Source organism: Danio aesculapii, chromosome 7 (assembly GCF_903798145.1).
Source record: "Danio aesculapii chromosome 7, fDanAes4.1, whole genome shotgun sequence".
NCBI lineage: Eukaryota > Metazoa > Chordata > Actinopteri > Cypriniformes > Danionidae > Danio > Danio aesculapii.
Window position 1 is genome coordinate 6,136,712 of NC_079441.1, and position 19,521 is coordinate 6,156,232.

A 19,521-nucleotide genomic window follows, 5' to 3' on the forward strand; every position below is an offset into this window, starting at 1 on the left:
CAACTGAATACTGTAAAACTCAATAAGTTAAGGCAACTCATACCGTTTGAGGAAACCGTCAACTTCGAGTTCAAAACTGTTTTCAAATGAGTAGAATTAACTTTCAGTCAATTTTGAGTTAACAACACTCACTTCATTTGATAAAGTTGACTGTTGGATTAGGCTAAATTATCCTTAGTGTATGAGTGTGAGTGAGTGTATGGATGTTGTGAGAGATGGGTTGCGGCTGAAAGGGCATCCGCTGCGTAAAATGTGCTGGATAAGTTGGCGGTTCAATCCGCTGTGGCGACCCCGGATTAATAAAGGGACTAAGCTGAAAAGAAAATGAATGAATGAATGACTGTTGGATTTTACAGTGTACTGATTTGACCCCCCCCCCCCCCCCCAATTTTAGCTTTCAATTTGGAATACAATATGATAAATATTTGGGCTTTGATGTTTCTAGCAATGTTAGACTGAAACAGGTTTTGTAAAATTGTCAAATGTACATTACCCTCCTGGTTTAGCACATTGTAGTTAAGTACAGAAAATTGCACCTTTTGCTGTGGAATATAATATAATTTTACTATTGTTGTCTTACAGGTACAACATTTTAATTGAATTGGTTTTTAGTAGTATTGTACAATCTGTTCAATGTACAATTAAATATTTTTATTTAAGTAAAATATCGCAATTGTAAAATTACATTTAAATGGCTGCTGACATGAAATAAGAACAACTGAAGCCTTAAAAAAGTTTAATGTGAAACAACAATTCATTAGTAATATTAATAAAGGAAAAACAGTTATATAACAATAAATGTTAACCAGAGGTAAAATAACATTAATAAGGTGATGTCTATGTGTATAATTCATTTTCAATTAAGTATATTTGCGTGTAGTGTTAGGTGGAGGCATCATGGCAGCACTTGTGATAGTCCTGAAAAAAACCAAAACATTACTGTTGATAAATGATTATTTATTAACAAAAATTGCATATATATATATATATATATATATATATATATATATATATATATATATATATATATATATATATATAGTAAAATTAGTAACAAATATTTCTGTACCTGTAAAGTATATTACAGTAAGAATATCAAAAGGGTAAGTGTATCAGAATAAGTAAAATTGAGCAAAAATATCAAAAGGATAAGTGTACGTATATCAGAGTAAGTAGAATTGAGTAAGTATGACAAAAGGGAAAGTGTAAGTATAATTGAATATATAGACAACGTATTATTGTGTAAGTTTATCAAGAGTATGTATAATTGAGTAAGTATATCAGAGTATATATAACTGAGTAAGTATATCAGAGTAAGTATAATTGAATAAATATATCAGAGTAAGAATAATTGAGTTAGTTTATCAGAGTAATTATAATTAAATGAATACATAAAAGTATAATTGAGTAAGTATAACACAGTAAGTATAATTGAATAAATATATCAGAGTAAGAATAATTGAGTTAGTTTATCAGAGTAATTATAATTAAATGAATACATAAAAGTATAATTCAGTAAGTATAACACAGTAAGTATAATTGAATAAATATATCAGAGTAAGTATAATTGAGTAAGAATATCAGAGTAAGTATAATTAAATGAATATATTAAAGTATAATTTAATAAATATATCAGAGTGAGTATAATTAAGTATATCAAAGTATAACTGAGTATTTCAGAGTGAATATAATTGGGAAAGCATATCAGAATAGGTATAATTGAATAAATATTTTAGAGTATATCAGAGTAATTATAATTAAATGAATATATTGAAGTATAATAGAGTATAATAGAGTAAGTATATCAGAGTGAGTATAATTGAGTAAGTATAATTGAATAAATATATAATTGGGAAAGTATATCAGAGTAAGTATAATTGAGAAAGTATTTCAGAGTAAGTATAATTAAGTATAATTTGAATAAATATATCAAAGTATAATTGAATAAATATATCAGAGTAAGTATAATTGAGTAAGTATATCAGACTAAGTATAAGTATGTCAGTATATATATATATATATAATTAAGTATATCAGAGTAAGTATAATTGAATAAATATATCAGAGCAAGTATAATTAAGTATATCAGAATAAGTATAATGGAGTAAGTATATTAGAGAAAGTATAATTGAGTAATAACATCACAGTAAGTTTGAGTAAGTGTAATTGAGTAAGTATAATTGAATAAATATATAATTGGGAAAGTATATCAGAGTAAGTATAATTGAGAAAGTATTTCAGAGTAAGTATAATTAAGTATAATTTGAATAAATATATCAAAGTATAATTGAATAAATATATCAGAGTAAGTATAATTGAATAAATATATCAGAGTAAGTATAATTGAGTAAGTATATCAGACTAAGTATAAGTATGTCAGTATATATATATATAATTAAGTATATCAGAGTAAGTATAATTGAATAAATATATCAGAGCAAGTATAATTAAGTATATCAGAATAAGTATAATGGAGTAAGTATATTAGAGAAAGTATAATTGAGTAATAACATCACAGTAAGTTTGAGTAAGTGTAATTGAGTAAGTATAATTGAATAAATATATCAGAGTAAGTATAATTGAGTAAGTATATCAGAGTAATTATCATTGAGTAAGTATATCAGAGTAAGTATAATTGAATAAATATATCAGAGCAAGTATATAAGAGTAAGTATAACTAGGTAAATATATCAGAGTAAGTATACTTGAGTAAGAACATCACAGTAAGTTTAATTAAAAAAGCATATCAGAGTATAATTGAATATGTCCAAAATGTATATCAGAGTACGTATAAATGAGTAAGTATATCAAACTATATTAAAGGATCTGGATTTTGGGCACGTTCATTGTGGTGCTTTTAAACATGAGCATTGTTTAACAAAATTAGCTTAGTGTACAGCTGTAGGATTCTGTACTTACCATACGACGATGTATGTGCCAGTTCTGCAGAAGGCAGGAGCGGTTGCAAGACAGCAAAAGTTCGTCTGTCTGAGCATTTGTACTTTTTGGCGCACACTCTTGTGTCTCTGCTTTCTCTTCTAGCTTTACTACCTTTTCAAACTGACAGAAATGAAGAGTGCATGCAAAAATTCACATACATATAAAGGGATATTTGACATATAACTGTGAAATTATTCAAAAATAATGCTTAGGTTATAGATAATAATGCTTAGGTATAATCATAGGTATAATCTTAGGTTTAACATTGGTTAAACATTTCATTGGTTAAACATTTGTAAAAGGCCAGAACACATTTGACCTAATAATATGAAACACATAATATGATTAATCATTGAACTGTATAATAATATAGTGCATGAAACCACAAGAAAATATTAAATAAAATAAATATGTACATTTCCAGAGGGCTACATGCGTATGGCTGCATTGAATTTTTTTTTAAACGAACACTACGGTGCAATACGGCGGCATTCCTTTTTGCGCTTACTAGCTGACTGCTTATCTCAGTGTGGACGGCTTTCCCCCTGTAACCAGTTTGTCCCGTTAGCTTGTCATGTATGTTGGTGGACTTAAAACGCAGAGGAATTGACCACGACGACAGGGTTCGAGCCTGGAGAAGAACAGTTCCAGAAAGCAGGTAAGACAAAAATAAATAAACAAGTAAATAACGGTGAGAATGTGGTAAAATCTGAAAACGTGGTAAAAATCAGACGAGGGCTTTTCTTTTTCTGGATTGTTGGTTGGGTTTAGGGATGTGGGTCAGCGCTGGTCAATCGATAAAATTGATTGGGTTTAGGGAAGGAGGAGGGTGGGCCAGTCGATTGGTCGGTCATTCAGTCAGTCAACAGCGGCCTCTGGTGTATTTATGTGAGAACAGCAGGCGTGAATGGCACTCGCGAGAGAAATGTGAGATACGAAAAAGCAGACACGGCTGCCTGTTGTGGATTCGCGAAAACAAAAACTGCAAAAATAGGTACCTCCTGGGCCGTATTTTGCGGCCTCCAGGAATGTATATAAAGGTACGTTTTCAGAATGAGCCTGGGTTGTTAATTTGAATTGCAATCATACAGTAACATACAGAACACAGTACAAAACAGTTGAAAATACAGTACTATTATTGGTAAACAACAAGTAACATACAGTGCACATTCATTCACTCATTCATTTTCTTTTCGGCTTAGTCCCTTTATTAATCTGGGGTCGCCACAGCGGAATGAACCACCAACATATCCAGCATATGTTTTACGCAGCGGATGCCCTTCCAGCCGCAACCCATCACTGGGAAACCCATACACACTCATTCGCAGACACACATACACTATGGACAATTTAGCCGACCCAATTCACCTATACCACATGTCTTTGGACTGTGGGAGCACCCAGAGGAAACTCACGCGAACGCAGGGAGAACATGCAAACTCCATACAGAAACGCCAACTGACCCAGCTGAGACTGACAGCACTACCAACTGCGCCACTGCGTCGCCCTCTACAGTGCACATTATATAAATAATGTAAAAAGTAATTTACTCGATTCTTGAGGGACATCACCCAGTTCTCTGTAGGACTGAGACAAATCTGTTCATTCTTCAGTGTGGCACTGCAGAAAACAAATGTACATTTGTTTAAAATTGATAGAATGACACAATTTAAGTCACTGAAGTCAACGAGTATTTTAAGTATATACAGTATATACATACATACAGTGCTCAGCATATTTAAGTACCCCTCACAAATCTTTTAAATTCATATTTATAATAGGAAGCTATACCATTTTATATTTGTGCATATACAGTTGAAGTCAGAATTATTCGCCCATTTGAATTTTTGTTCTTTCTTTAATATTTCCCAAATGATGTTTAACAGAGCAAAGAAATTTTCACAGTATGTCTGATAATATTTTGTCTTCTGGAAAAAGTCTGATTTGTTTTATTTCGGATAGAATAAAAGCAGTTTTTAATTTTTTAAAACCCATTTTAAGGTCAATATTATTAGCTCCTTTACGCTATATTTTTTCAATAGTCTACAGAACAAACCATCATTATACAATAACTTGCCTAATTACCCTAACCTGCCTAGTTAACCTAATTACCCTAGTTAAACCTTTAAAAGTCACTTTAAGCTGTATAGAAGTGTCTTGAAAAATATCTAGTCAAATATTATTTACTGTCATCATGGCAAAGATAAAATAAATCAGTTATTAGAGATGAGTTATTAAAACTATTATGATTAGAAATGTGTTGAAAAAATCTGCTCTCCGTTAAACAGAAATTGGGGAAAAAAATTAACAGGGGGGCTAAAAAATCAGCGGGGCTAATAATTCTGACGTCAACTGTACATTAGATTAGTCAGTACTGAAGCCAAATTTGGAGCTTATATAACAAAATAACTTTCGAAAACGGTCCATAAACTAGTACAGCCAAATTTATGTTACGAAAAATACAACACAGGCTCATTCTGAAAACGTAGTCCTGTGGACGTTTTTGGAAACCGCAAATTATGTAGCCGGGGTATGTATGGCTGCATTTCATTTTTTTTTAAACGAACGCTACGAGGCGGTGTGACGCAGTTACTTTTCCCGCTTACCGGATGACAGCTTATCCTGTGTGGAGGGCTTTCCAGCTGCAACCAGTTTGTCCAGTTAGCTCGCCATGTACGTTGGCTGACTTGAGACGCAGAGAGGAGATGACCACGACGAGGTTCGAGTTCGGGGAAGAGCGGGTCCAGAAATCAGATAAGACAAAAACAGAATCCAAAAAATTAAGAGAACAAGTGAATAACAGGGTGAGAATGTGGTAAAATCTGAAAACTTGGTAAAAATCAGACGAGGGCTTTTCTTTTTCTGGACGGCTTTTGTAAATCGTGGGTTGGATTTTAGGGAAGTGGGTGGGCGGGTAAATCGATAAAATTGGTTGGGTTTAGGGAAGGAGGAGGGTGGGTCTGTCGATTGGTCTGCCGGCCAGTCAGTCATCCAGTCATTCAGTCAGTCAGACAGACGTTCGGTCGACAGCGGCCTCTTGTGGAAATCTGAGATACAAAAAAGCGCACGCAGCGGCCTCTTGTGGAGTCGCGAAAACAAAAACTGCAAAAAACGTACCTCCCGGGATGTATTTCACGGTCTCCAGAAATGTCCACAGGACTACGTTTTCAGAATAAGTCTGGGTTGGAAAAATATTAAATAAAAATGATAAAAAAAAAAAAGAGTACACATCAAGAGAAACAGAAAAATGACAAATTTAGTTGAAATTGTGTAGGTTGTAGTTGTTTTTGGGTTTTTTTGCATTATTTTGCTTGAATTTAATTGTATAATCTTTGAATTTCTAAAGATGTTTGGTGACTAAAATATTATTTTAATAAATATATCTGTTTAATAAATCTGTTTTGTTTAAATACACCAAAATACATCTGTAATTCGTATTCGTAATGCCATATAATAAGTTAGCATCTGTGTTGGACAATGATATCGGTTTTTGCCCCCACACATTTGTGATCTACTCAGATTGCAGGATTTCAAAACCCACTGTAAAACATGTCTTTTCCAATCTCGTTTTTTTTTGTTTGCTAACTCTGTGATTCATTCATGACTGTTTAACCATTGCTTTAATGTGTACTTGTAGCTTGTTCTTCTGTCTCAGTCATGTTATATTTGCTATTTGTCAGTGAAAGGCGCTATAAAAAAGACACTTATTATTATTTAAATAGATTAAAGCATCCCAGGATTCAACTTGGGACTGGTTGACTAACTAGTCTAAGTAAACTAAGGTGTGAAATCTTAATACGCAATACGTTTAAACTCACATGATCTGCTCATTTCTGCAGTGTGGTCCAGCAGGAATCACCTTTAGTGCGAGTAATTGTCGTTCAGGAATTTGTGGTCGTGAATGAGTTTTAATACACTGACAGTGCTGCGGTGGAGGTCGAGGTTGACCTGCAGTGACAGAAAGAGATTTACAGTAAGATAAAGCTGAGATATTGACCAGAAAATGACCAGTGAATGTTAGTATCTGCTTACCCTCATTGGTGCACAGCAGTGCAGTCGTGCAGATCAGAAGCATGAAGGCTGAAACGCTCAACTTCATCTTACTGATTGGTTTCTGTGCAGATTGAAGCTGTTGTGTGGAGTGTGTGGCGTGCTTCTAACAGTGGACGACTTTCCCTTTTAACCACTGAGAATCCCACACAACGTGACAGAGTTTATTGCGCAATCCAGATTTCCGGCTAAACTTCTCTTCCAAGGAACTCTCTCTCTCTCTCTCTCTCTCTCTCTACCAATGTCTGTTATGTTATTGTAATTTCACATGATACTAAAATAATTTAACCCTTTCCCCAGTACCAGCCATCGGATGAAGAGAGCACTCTTATTCGTTATTCAGCAGCGAATCAGAGCGTGACTGTGATGTAGCAAGTAAACAATTCAAACGAAGCAGGATCACAAAGAGGCCGACTGTAATTTTGCTATATTTCTCACATATTTGCAAATGATATGGATTATTTGCAGGAGCAAAGTTATCAGTGGTGTGTCAATTACTGTGATAATGACACTGAACAATTTGAGTTTACTTTTATTTTTGTATACTTCACAGTAGCTCACATTCACTACACTCATATATACTTAGAAAAGTTTTCCCAGATTGTGACATAGTAATATTGTAACTAATGTTTATTTTCTGACTGATCGTTTTGCTTCATAGGACCTCAGCATATCATTAGGAGCCACAGGGATTGATTTGGATTTGTTGTATGAGATTACTTTTAATCTTGAAAACGGGAGATCATTGACTTCCCTTATATAAATCCCTAAGTAATCAGCGGACAATCTGCTTGATGTCAGGACTCTGGCAACAAAACAAGAATTAACAAGACCGAAGTGGAAGAGTCTACACACTAGTCCTGTCTTGTCTTGTATGTTGTGCTCGGCTCGGGTTTTCTCTGGTCGAGCACTTGTATTTCCAGTCTTCATCTTTGTATGCTCTTTGTTAGTCTGTTTGTGACATATACTCTCCTGTCTATTGTCTTGTCCCAACCATCTTGTTATCCTATCATCAGTGGCGTAAAGCAACACATTACAAATACTCAAACTACTGTAATTGAATAGTTTTTCTCAGGAATTGTACTTTACTAAGTAGTTTTAAAAATGCGTACTTGTACTTTCCCTTGAGTACATTTTTAGTGCTGTGAAAAAATCAGTGTAAAAACAAAAATCACTCCAGGAAGACTACATATATTCTAAAATTACTTGTGAAAAGGTGGTCAATCCAAATTAAATACCAGAAAACCCAACAATAAAGTAAAAAAATGTATTGTTGGATTTCATTCATTCATTTTCTTTTCGCCTTAGTCCCTTTATTCATCAGAGGTCGCCATAGTGGAATGAACCGCCAACTTATCAAGCATATGTTTTACACAGCGGATGCCCTTCCAGCTGCAACCCAGTACTGGGAAACAGCCATACACACTCATTTACACCACGGCTAATTTAGTTATTAAGTCACCTATAGCGCATGTGTTTGGACTGTGGGGGAAACCGGAGCACCCGTAGGAACATGCAAACTCCACACAGAAACGCCAACTGGCTCGGGACTCGAATTAGCGACATTCTTGCTGTGAGGCAACAGTACTAACCACTGAGCCACCATGATGCGCTTGTTGGATTTCAATCAAATAAAATTCACTTGAATGCAAGAACGCAACAAACCCTGTAATTTGTACGACATGATCCTACTTGATTTGCACATATTTTACTCAAAAATTGATGAAAACCTGTTGTGCATTATCTGCTGCATGACTGTCATCTGATTGATAGTTAACACTTTATTAGCACGTAAATGACCCTTTGGTGCAGTGGTCGGGACATATGGCTCGCGAGCCACAAGTGGCTCTTTGACCAAAATACATGGCTCACCTGCTGTCTCCCTTAAATAATATTTTTCAGTTAAAAAAAATGAAAACGTCGGCGCCAATCGCCTTGTGGTTAGTGCGTTGACACATGGCACCTAGGTGTTCACGGCGACCCGAGTTCGATTCCCGGCTTGAGGTCCTTTGCCGACCCTTCCTCTATCTCTGCTCCCCACACTTTCCTGTCTGTAAAATCTCCACTGTCCTATCACAATAAAGGTGAGTACCCCTAAAAAAAATAAAAAAATAATAAAAAATTAAATAAATAAATTAAAAAAAAAAAAAAAAAAAAAAATGAAAACGTCAGATGACTAGAAATCAGTTTCCTATTGAAAATACAATTATAGTTTCCTCGTTATTGTGATTTTTTGGAGGAAAAAGAATAAAAACTTGATGTTTCGAACAATGTGTGCAGCGCTGTGAATAAACCATAGACTGTAAAATATATGGACGTAGCATCCGTGACGTCACCCATAGGTTTCTGAACACTGCAAAAGAAACTACAAGTAGGCGCGGCCAACCGTCGCCATTTTGTTCGCGCGTCATCGCAGCAACGGCGGGATACCAAACAAGGGCAAAGAGGCGGAGAGTGAGCGGAGCTACAGACACCTGCTGGCACTTTGCTTAGACCTAGCAGACAGACTTTACTTTGGGAGAAACGCTTGATACTTTATTACCTGCGACTCGTTTGTGTTCTGACCACATGTGCTTGGCTGTACACTATATCAATAAAGTGTTTAGACTTTTAAAAACACTGCTGTAATACATTGAGCCATTAAACATTGTTCTTATGATGTTTTTCTACAGGAGGAAAACGCGAATTACTTCCAAACACTTCAGATATAGTGTGTGTTAGTAAATGCAAGACTATTGATGAACTCCAGCATAACACTGTATGATAACGCTTCAGATGACTGTTCTAGAGCCTACAGCTAATCAATCTGTTACATTCTGGAGTGCTTTATGGGTCTAAAGAAAAATATTAATGATAAATGATCTTAAATAAAACAAAGACATTTATAGAGATGGTATACAAGTATATAACTTTACTCACATGGGAAACGGAGGCCACGTGAATGGTTTGTGAGCACAATTAAATGCACACAGCATCCCATATCATCTGATAATTGTAAGAAATAAGTCCAAAAGGCAGCTGACTGTGTAAAGCCACATAAAACAACACAAAAATACGATGAATATGCAGAGATCAGTGGCTAATCTGCCGGATTCAGCTGAGGTGAAGTGACGGCGACCAGCGAGACCTAGCTGTCACTCAAGTGGCCACGCCCTTAATTATGCAAACCTAATATAACCTAATATAAAGGAAATGGATGAGTTATAAAAAAATTCACCCCCCTCACAGTTGTCATGGAGGGTAATAATAGCTATATGAACCAAAATCGTTTTTTGTACCAGGCTGTAAACACCTTTTTTTCTGCTGTAAAGTTGGCCATTCAAACAGTGGGCTCAATTGCAACTTGCTCTATTATGGAGCCAGGACTAGCGGAATTTTGATGAATTGCAGTTTCAGTGACTTCCGTATTGGCTTCCCGAGGGAAGACATAATGCTACCAACATTATATATATATATATATATATATATATATATATATATATATATATATATATATATATATATATATATATATACTGTACATACATATATATTTAAGTCACATGGCTCTTTAAGAAAATGCATTTGCCAAAAAAATCCACTAATATCCACTTTCAGTCTTTTTTTGCCCAGTAATCTTTAATCATGTTATAAAGTACCATCAGGATTTTGGGGAACATTTGTTTGTTAAGGTCACCATATGATCCACAAACTAAGTATTTAAACATTTAATTGCATTTATGCAATAATCTATAGTATGCGATCTATAAATAATCTGCACCAAATCACATATTTTATTGCCATATTTTAACTACTAAATAAAACAGAACAATTTTTCCCATAATTCAATATTCACAATCATCACAATAACTTTCAATTCACTAACTATAATCTATTAGACAGGTTTTAGATTCAGGATGAACGTTAAATTCTCATGTTCCATAATTATAACATGAAACACAAACAGCTGAGAATGATGAGAATTAAAGTCTGAATGATGAGATGTACAGTAAACTCAGAAGTCTTAGAAAATAAGTCAAAGTTCATGAATTAAACGAGCAATTGCTTCGTTAGTAATGCTATAAAATGGTTTTTCAAACACAATATAACAGTATTAACAGTGATAGGTAAAAAAAGTAATATCTGACAATCTTAAGCTATCTTAATCTTAAATAACATAAATACTTAAACATACTTTCCTTAAAATGTAACAAATTCAGTTATTTAAAAAAAAAGCTTGTAATATATTACTTTTAAAAGTAACTTTACCCAACACTGATTACTAATATATCTAATTAGTTCATTTATTCATTCGTTTTCCTTAGTCCCTTATTTATCAGACTTCGCCACAGCGGAATGAACCACCAACTATTCCAGCATATGTTTTATGCAGAGGATGTCCTTCCAGCCACAACCCAGTACAACACCCATACACTCTCACATTTACACACACACAACAGCCAATTTAGGTTATTCAATTCACCTATAGCGCATGTGTTTGGACTGTGGGGGAAACCGGAGCACCTGGAGGAAACCCACACCAACACGGGGAGAACATGCAAACTCCACACAGATATGCCAACTGAAGTCAGAAGTCTTGCAAAAATTAAACTTGCGATTACTTTATTTTATACTGTTGCAGAAGTACATATTTATAGCATTACTAACGGTGTTGAGCAAAAAAAAAGTAACATATTACGATCTTAAGCTTATCCCAATCTTAACAAACTAAAATAATATAACATACTTCAGCATTACTTTCCTTAACCCTTTAACTACCCCGCCAAGAAAAAATGCTTTGATTGCATTTCTTAACTCTTAATGTTGCTAGTTAACACACTCAATGTATTGTTTTTCAACACATCCCATAATATCTAAAATATCAGCCTCTACCAAATGGTAGATATGTCGGTTTATGGTAAACGTATCAGACTTAATACATCTACTATGAAAAATATGAAAATATGAAGTGTTAGACCAATTATTCTTAAAAATATTTAAAATAAATACTAAAATAAATTTGATAATAATAAATTTTGAATATTAAATCACCTTTATTTTTTGAAGTCATACAATATTTCAGATTCTCATTTGACGTGTTTTCTTGGCCAAAGTCCAATGTTCAACCTAAAATCAACTAAATATCAACGTCTAATCATGTTACACCTTGACGTTGTGTGGACGTTACCACTTTGACATCTATTAGACGTTGGATTTTGGTCACTTTCCAACAACCTAAAATCAACTAAATATCAATGTAATTTGACATCGTTATTGGACGTCAAAATAAAGTTGTCCTTAGACGCTGGTTAGACATTAAATTTTGGTCACCTGACGTCATGACCTAAATCTAACCTAATGTTAACGTCTTATGATGTCAGCCTGCTGGGTAATTAAATTACTTTTCTAGACAAAGTGACTTAAGATTGTAATATATTACTTTAAAAGTAACTTTACGGAACACTGATTACTGATATCTAATTAGTTAGCTCTGGCAAAGCATAAAAAGATATCTAACTGAATATAATGTAACTAAATCTAGATCTTTGAGTAAATGTGATATTTAAAATTAAACAGAAGTATACACATACACTCCCCGACTAAAGTCTTGTCGTCGATCCCAGTTGTGAGAGCAACAAATAATAACTTGATTTCTATTGATCATTTCTGATTTCTCTGATGAATCATCTGTTGAACTGCATCCCAATCATCACAAATACTGCAGAAGACCTACTGGAACCCGCATGGAGCCAAGATTCACACAGAAATCAGTCAAGTTTGGTGAAGGAATAATCATGGGTTGGGGTTACATTCAGTATGGGGGCGTGCGAGAAATCTGCAGAGTGGATGGCAACATCAACAGCCTGAGGTATCAAGACATTTGTGCTGCCCATTACATTACAAACCACAGGAGAGGGCAAATTCTTCAGCAGGATAGCGCTCCTTTTCATACTTCAGCCTCCACATCAAAATTCATGAAAGCAAAGAAGGTCACAGTGCTCCAGGATTGGCCAGCCCAGTCATCAGATATAAACATTATTGAGCATGTCTGGGGTAAGATGGAGGAGGCACTGAAGATGAATCCAAAGAGTCTTGATGAACTCTGGGAGTCCTGCAGAAACGCTTTCTTTGCCGTTCCAGATGACTTTATTAATCAGTGATTTGAGTCATTGCAGAGATGTATGGATGCAGTCCTCCAAGCTCATGATGGAGTCAGACACAATATTCATTCTGTTTCCTCTGCACCATGACTTTATATTCTATACTGGACATTATTTCTGTTAAGTGATGAGAGTTTCTTGTCTAAGTGGAGTCAGACCTTACTGTCCTAATGAAATCATTATAAATCAAGGCCTGATCATATTTTATTCTGGTAAAATAATCATAATCTAGAGGTCTTTGCCTTTCATATAAGCCACTTCTGATACCAAATGATCAACTAGAAGTCAAGTTATTATTTGTTGTTCCTAAAACTTGGATAGGCGACAAGACTTTTGTCAGGTAGTGTAAATCATCCAGTGTGTTCATGGTAAAACTGTTATTGATGTTCACCTGAATGTAATGAGGTAATCAGGATAAGCCTGGCAGTCGTGAAAAACTACAAACATTGTGGGATTCTGGATGTTATCTACCACACTGTCATAGAGCTGGTCTGGAGCAACATGGACAGGGGGTGTCTTCATGTCCTTTTGGCCCAAATCATAATGACCCGTAAGCACACGAGCCACAAACATCAGCTGAGTCCCGTCTGCTGCAGGAGCTGCATAGTTCACATTAGCAGAGTAGCTGGCGTTCACTGCAAAGTACGTCCCATGACCGTAGACGGTGGCTGAGGAGGAATATATGCATAAATATTGTCAGTATCAGTCACTCAGTATCAGTCTCTGGCTTCACAATACATCACCACATGCTTACAAATACATAACCCCGAAACCACCATACATGTATAAAAAATAATGAATCAAAATCAATGGTTGCCATTAAAAATTCTGCACATAAAAGATAATGGGCTGTATGCACACGGACTTTTAATTTCACCCAGCCTCAGCGCTTCTGGTGAACTGTAGTTCCATTATAAAATAGCCACGTTTAAGATCTGATTTCTTTAAAATTCAGTGATCTTCACTGCCTGTTAGATATACGATATATAGCGGGTCTTAGACTGGACAAGAAGCACTGCATTAAAGTCCATTTCCCCCCCGCCATGTCTTTATAATATAACCAACCCAGGCTCATTCTGAGAACGTAGTCCTGTGGACGTTTCTGGAGACCGCGAAATACGTAGCCGGGGGTACGAACGGCTGCATTTCATTTTTTTAAGCGAACGCTGCGGGGCAGTGTAACGCCGTTCCCTTCGGTGCTTGCCTGCCGGCCGGCCGGCCGGCCGCTCGCCTCCGTGTGGAGGGCTTTCCCGCTGCAACCAGTTTGTCCGGTTAGCTCTTCGTGTACTCTGGCGGACTCGAGGCGCAGAGAGGGGCTGACCACGACGACGACGACCGGGTTCGAGTCCGAGGAAGAGCGGTTCCAGAAATCAGGTAAGAAAACAAAAACAAAATCCAAAAAATAAAGCGAACAAGTTCGTCACAGGGTGAGAACGTGGTCAAAATCCGAAAACGTGTTAAAAATCAGACGAGGGCTTTTCTTTTTCTGCACGGCTTTTGTGAATCGTCGTTGGTTGGGTTTAGAGATGGAAGAGGGTGGGTCAGCCCGGCGATTGGCCGGTCGCACGGTCAATCATTCTGTCATCCAGGCAGACAGGCGGAAGGTTGTTCGACAGCGGCCTCCAGCGGGTTTACGCAAGAACGGCGCGGGAAAAAGCGCGCACAGCGGCCTCCCGCGGACTTGCAAAAACAAAAACTGCAAAAATACGTACCTCCCGGTCTCCAGAAACGTCCCCGGGACTACGTTCTCAGAATGAGCCTGGGTTGAATATGACAGTGTATTTTACCCCAGTATTTTCAATGGAGTTTCTGCGCTCGCCTGTAGATCCTGACTGCGCTAGCGCTTACACTGTCTTTCATCTCGTTTCACGCCTGAACAACTAAATGATTGCTTAAGTCTATTCAACTAAATGTATTTTAATAAAATGACAACCTCGATGCTGTAAAATGAACCTTATCAAAATGAAAATAGTCACATAAAGATTTCACCGGAAGTTTATCATTGGCTGAAAAACACTAGCTGTGTGCATATACCCCATTGGTAAGTGGATTGGTAAAAATTATTGGTCTACAAACTGAACAATCAATCTTACAGACAATCAGTTGGCTATATGGTCAATAAACTCTATTGAGAACCTGTTTAATCAATGTAATGAGGTGCTTGTTCACTCTGAATTACAATTCCTTTATGATTTTCTTCTCAAAATGCATCATCTTGAAAAGTATCAGCGAACAAATTTGATTTATCATACAGAAGAGCATCCATTGTTGGATCTTGACAATTACCATTATTGACCTTGTTCTTAAAACAAGTGTTTGTGAATAAAAAAGGCAAAATAATCTGCCAATGGGCTAAGAAAAAAAATCTTATGTAAACACAAAAAAACGTGTTAATATTGGTTCCCCCATTGGCAAATTATTAAGAAGACTCATTAAATTTTGACATTATTTCTTAAAATGACAATATTTTTTGCTCGTCTAAAAAATGCTTCTAGATTTAAGAATATTTAAATATTTGGACTAGACACAAGGCATTTTTGCAGTGTGATAGTTTTACAAACTGAACGACCTCACAGACAATCAGTTAGCTATATATTCAAGTAACTAATAGTATAATAAAGGTCATGTTTACCCAGAAATTATAATTGCATCACAACTTTCTATTCAAAACACATAATCTTGATGAGTATCATTGGGCACCACCATCTCTCAGGATCTGAAGTGGGACATTCATATAGACTCTATTGTGAAGAAAGCCCAGCAGAGACTGTACTTCCTTCGTCAGCTGAGGAAGTTCAACCTGCCACAGGAGCTGCTCGTACAGTTCTACTCAGCTGTCGTCCAATCCATCCTCTGCACTTCAATCACCGTCTGGTTCGGCTCAGCTGCCAAAACCGACCTCCGTAGACTACAGCGAATAGTCCGGATTGCTGAACGAATCACTGGCACAACCCTTCCTACACTTCAAGAACTGTACTCTTCCAGAGTGAGTAAAAGGGCTCGCAAAATCACTCTGGACCCCTCACACCCAGCACACTTCCTGTTCAAACTGTTACCGTCTGGTCGGCGCTTCAGAGCACCGAGCACAAAAACAGCCAGACACAGGAAAAGTTTCTTTCCTCAGGCTGTCTACCTTATGAACAGTTAAATATTCCCCTACTGTGCAATAAATATGTGCAATACTTTCTCATACGCACTTGTACACAGCACCTTATATCAATATACAATGCAATACTTTCTACATTCGCACTTGTACACAGCACCTTATAACCTTTATATTTATAACAATCTGTACATACAACTCAACATCCAGGTTTCTTCACTAACCGCATCTGTTTAATGTTCATCAATTTTTATTATTATTATTTTATTTTTTCAGATTTATTTTGTGTTGGTCACTTGTCACTTTATGTACACTGGAAGCTTCTGTAGCCAAAACAAATTCCTTGTGTGTGTGAAGCACATTTGGCAATAAAACTGATTCTGATTCTGATTGAACAAATTTGATTTATCATACAGAAGAGTATCCATTTTTGGACCTTGACGATTACCATTATTGACCGTATTCTGCAATGCAAGCTTTTCTGGGATTGTTTTAGGACTTCAGATTCATTTGCCATGATGGAGTATATGATTAGAAGTAGCAAACAGCAGTTAAGGGTCAAAACACTTGCTCTAAAAACAAGTGTTTGTGACTATAAATAAAATAAAAATATTTGCAACATCAAGTAGAATAATGATTGGTTTTGTTTGCAAAAATGTTTGGTTTTTGCCTTGTTTCTGGTCCAAATATCATAAAGTTCTTAAATCAAGAAGCATTTTTAGACAGGTTTTGTTTTAAGAAATAATATGTCAAAATTAAGTAACACTTTGGTAACACTTTATTTTGATGGTCCATTTGAGTATTAGTAGACTGTCTGCTTAATAGCTGTGATAAAGGATTTTCTCTCCTGCTCCCACTGTTGGATCATTCTTAATCTCCAGCTATGATTTACGAGCTTCATATAACCACCGAAGATTGATGTTCTGGATGCGCTCGATCTGGTAAAATGCATTCACGCACAAACAGCCATGATCAAATCTAAATAATAGACTTTTTGTTCTTCACAAAACAACAACAATAAAACTGTGATGATAAAATCTACAGCAATTAGCTGAAAACAATCAATTTTTAGACAGGTTTTGTTTTAAGAAATAATATGTCAAAATTAAGTAACACTTTGGTAACACTTTATTTTGATGGTCCATTTGAGTATTAGTAGACTGTCTGCTTAATATGTGTTGATATGCTCCTTTAACAGACATTCAACTGACTATAAGAAACTGCAAGTACATGTCAACTTACACTAACACTTACACTAACCTCAATGCTAACCTCTAACAGTCTACTTATAATCAAATAAGAATTAGATGGCATGTAGATGCAATGTAACTTAAATTCAACAAACGGACCGTCAAAATAAAGTGACCCGTTTTTTCCAACACAATCTCACGGCAATTCGTAACTTTTTTTTTAGTGGCTAATTCGTACGATCTAATTCGTACAATTTAGTACGATTTGCTCATCCTCCAATAACGGTTGGGTTTAGGGGCGGGGTTAGGTGCCACGCCTCCTTTTTAAAATCGTACCATTTCGTACGACTGAACTCGTACGAATTCATACGAATTAGCCACTAAACTGTCAAAACGTAAAATACTTACGTTTTCTCGTGAGATCAGGCTGGTTTTTTTCTTAAACAAGCTAAATAATCTGCCAATAGGGTGAGCAAAATAATGTTGCATCCGCTTTAAGTGAAGTTTCATAAACTAATTTCGAGAGGAGCACGTGATATGATTGAGCACGTCTGGCCGCTCATCTGTAATCAGTAATATTCAATCAGAGTGATCCTAGTTTACTATAAATGGATCATTTTCTCCCTACTGTTCTATCTTCGTTTGGAAGAATCCCCCCTTCCACCCCATCTCCTCCTTTTCCTCCCTTTTCTAAAGGGGGAGCTCTCGAGACCTACCTGATCTCGGATCTCCTCCATATCTAAGTGGGAACTCTTGAAAATAAGATTATTTTGCTTACTCCATTGGCAGATTATTTAGTTTGTTTTAAGGCAAGACTCACTTTATTTGGACATATTATTTCTGAAAACAAAACAATATGTTTTATTCATCTAGAAAATGTTTCTTGATTTAAGTATTTTTAGATATTTGGACTAGAAACAAGACAAAAACTCTTTGTAGGAAAAGCAATTTTTGGGAGTGTAAAAATCCATGGAAGTGAAAGAGACAGGAAGTCTTGTGTCAGAAAGGTTTCAATTGCTGTACACACTCTCTCGTGAAAGTAGGTCAACAAGCCTTAGTAAAAAGTTTAAATTATTAATAATTATTAAAAAAAAAGTAATATTAAAGTATTAAAGTAAAGAGTGTCAGCTCTGTTCAACTATAATTTCACTTAGTAGCCAAACAGAGCAATGTGCATCATTCAAAATATAAAATATCAGCTCTGCTAATATAACACAAATGAATTAAGACTGAATTTCCATTTTTGGGTGAACTATTCATTTGTCATAAAATGTGAATCATATATTCACTGAGAATCATACAGTATGTTCATTACTAATGCCATGAAATGAATTAAGACACTGTGAATTGACAAAATACAATTTTTCTTCACAAGTAGAGACTTGACACGTAGTATTGGTCTTAGTAGAGCAGCATTCACAAGCAGAATGTCTAACACTTATGGATGAATTATTTAAATAAATAAACAGTATATACTTCTTCGACAATATCTATGTGTACATGGACACCAATAATTCGATTTTAATGCGATTAAGACAATACTCTGATTAAGAGTTAACCATGTAAACGGCAATTTTTTATTAATTTAATCAGATTAAGGTCATAATCGAATGATGTGCAGTACAGACATGTAAACACCTTAATCAAACTATTCCCGTCATGTAGGACTTTTCGTCGCATTTTGCGACAGGATAGTCTCACGCACACGCGCACACGCACACACACACATGGCTGTTTGACACTGCACCTACCGAGTCAGTGCAGACCACAGACACCTGCTTCGTGATTATGCAGAGTTTTTTATTCTTCCATTCAGCATGCGGTATGAACTTCCATTAAATCAACAGCCTTCCAGCGGTTTATAGTTGCATCCAATATCTTGTTTGTCACGGGGGCATGCCCGAATGAAAATGAAAGTACCAAACCGCAGTTAAAGTGAGATATATCCAGCTGCAGAACCGCAGAACCACACACGTTTCAGGCACACACAATCGAGCACACACGATTTAGGCACACCATATATGGTAACTTAACTCCTTAGCATTATCGCCACCTATTGAATTTCACAAATATGGTTTCCAATTTCAGTCATTATTAT

At 35.9% G+C, this 19,521-nt stretch overlaps 2 protein-coding genes across 3 annotated transcripts in view; both read right to left on the reverse strand.

Annotated features, from left to right (window-relative positions):
* Positions 1 to 764: 764 nt before the first annotated feature.
* Positions 765 to 7,554, reverse strand: LOC130231630 (interleukin-8-like). Of its 2 annotated transcripts, XM_056460986.1 has the most exons (6): positions 6,973 to 7,554; positions 6,759 to 6,888; positions 4,491 to 4,560; positions 3,449 to 3,571; positions 2,920 to 3,060; positions 765 to 918 (listed from the first exon to the last, which is right to left on the reverse strand). In XM_056460986.1, exons 1-6 carry the CDS (start codon positions 7,037 to 7,039, stop codon positions 883 to 885), a joined length of 567 nt encoding a protein of 188 aa, XP_056316961.1. In that variant the 5' UTR covers positions 7,040 to 7,554; the 3' UTR covers positions 765 to 882. The 2 variants fall into 2 exon arrangements, with proteins under 2 accessions (XP_056316961.1, XP_056316962.1); XM_056460987.1 differs by lacking the exon at positions 3,449 to 3,571.
* A 3,048-nt stretch (positions 7,555 to 10,602) lies between these two features.
* The window catches only part of LOC130231632 (protein mono-ADP-ribosyltransferase PARP14-like), a 32,689-nt gene continuing 23,770 nt past the window's right edge, over positions 10,603 to 19,521 (reverse strand). The window contains exon 15 of the mRNA XM_056460989.1: positions 10,603 to 13,798. Coding sequence (XP_056316964.1) covers positions 13,518 to 13,798 — 281 coding nt within the window. The 3' untranslated portion in view covers positions 10,603 to 13,517. The remainder of the gene's footprint in view (positions 13,799 to 19,521) is intronic.

What these genes read in the sequence shown, in the direction of transcription:
- LOC130231630 (XM_056460986.1), bottom strand. Translation starts at nt 7,039, where the DNA reads ATGAAGTTGAGCGTTTCAGCCTTCATGCTTCTGATCTGCACGACTGCA. An exon ending in TGCAGAAATGAGCAGATCAT is followed by an intron (nt 4,561 to 6,758) that starts GTGAGTTTAAAC and finishes TGTTTTCTGCAG; the next exon opens with TGCCACACTGAAGAATGAAC. An exon ending in GGCACATACATCGTCGTATG is followed by an intron (nt 919 to 2,919) that starts GTAAGTACAGAA and finishes GGTTTTTTTCAG; the next exon opens with GACTATCACAAGTGCTGCCA.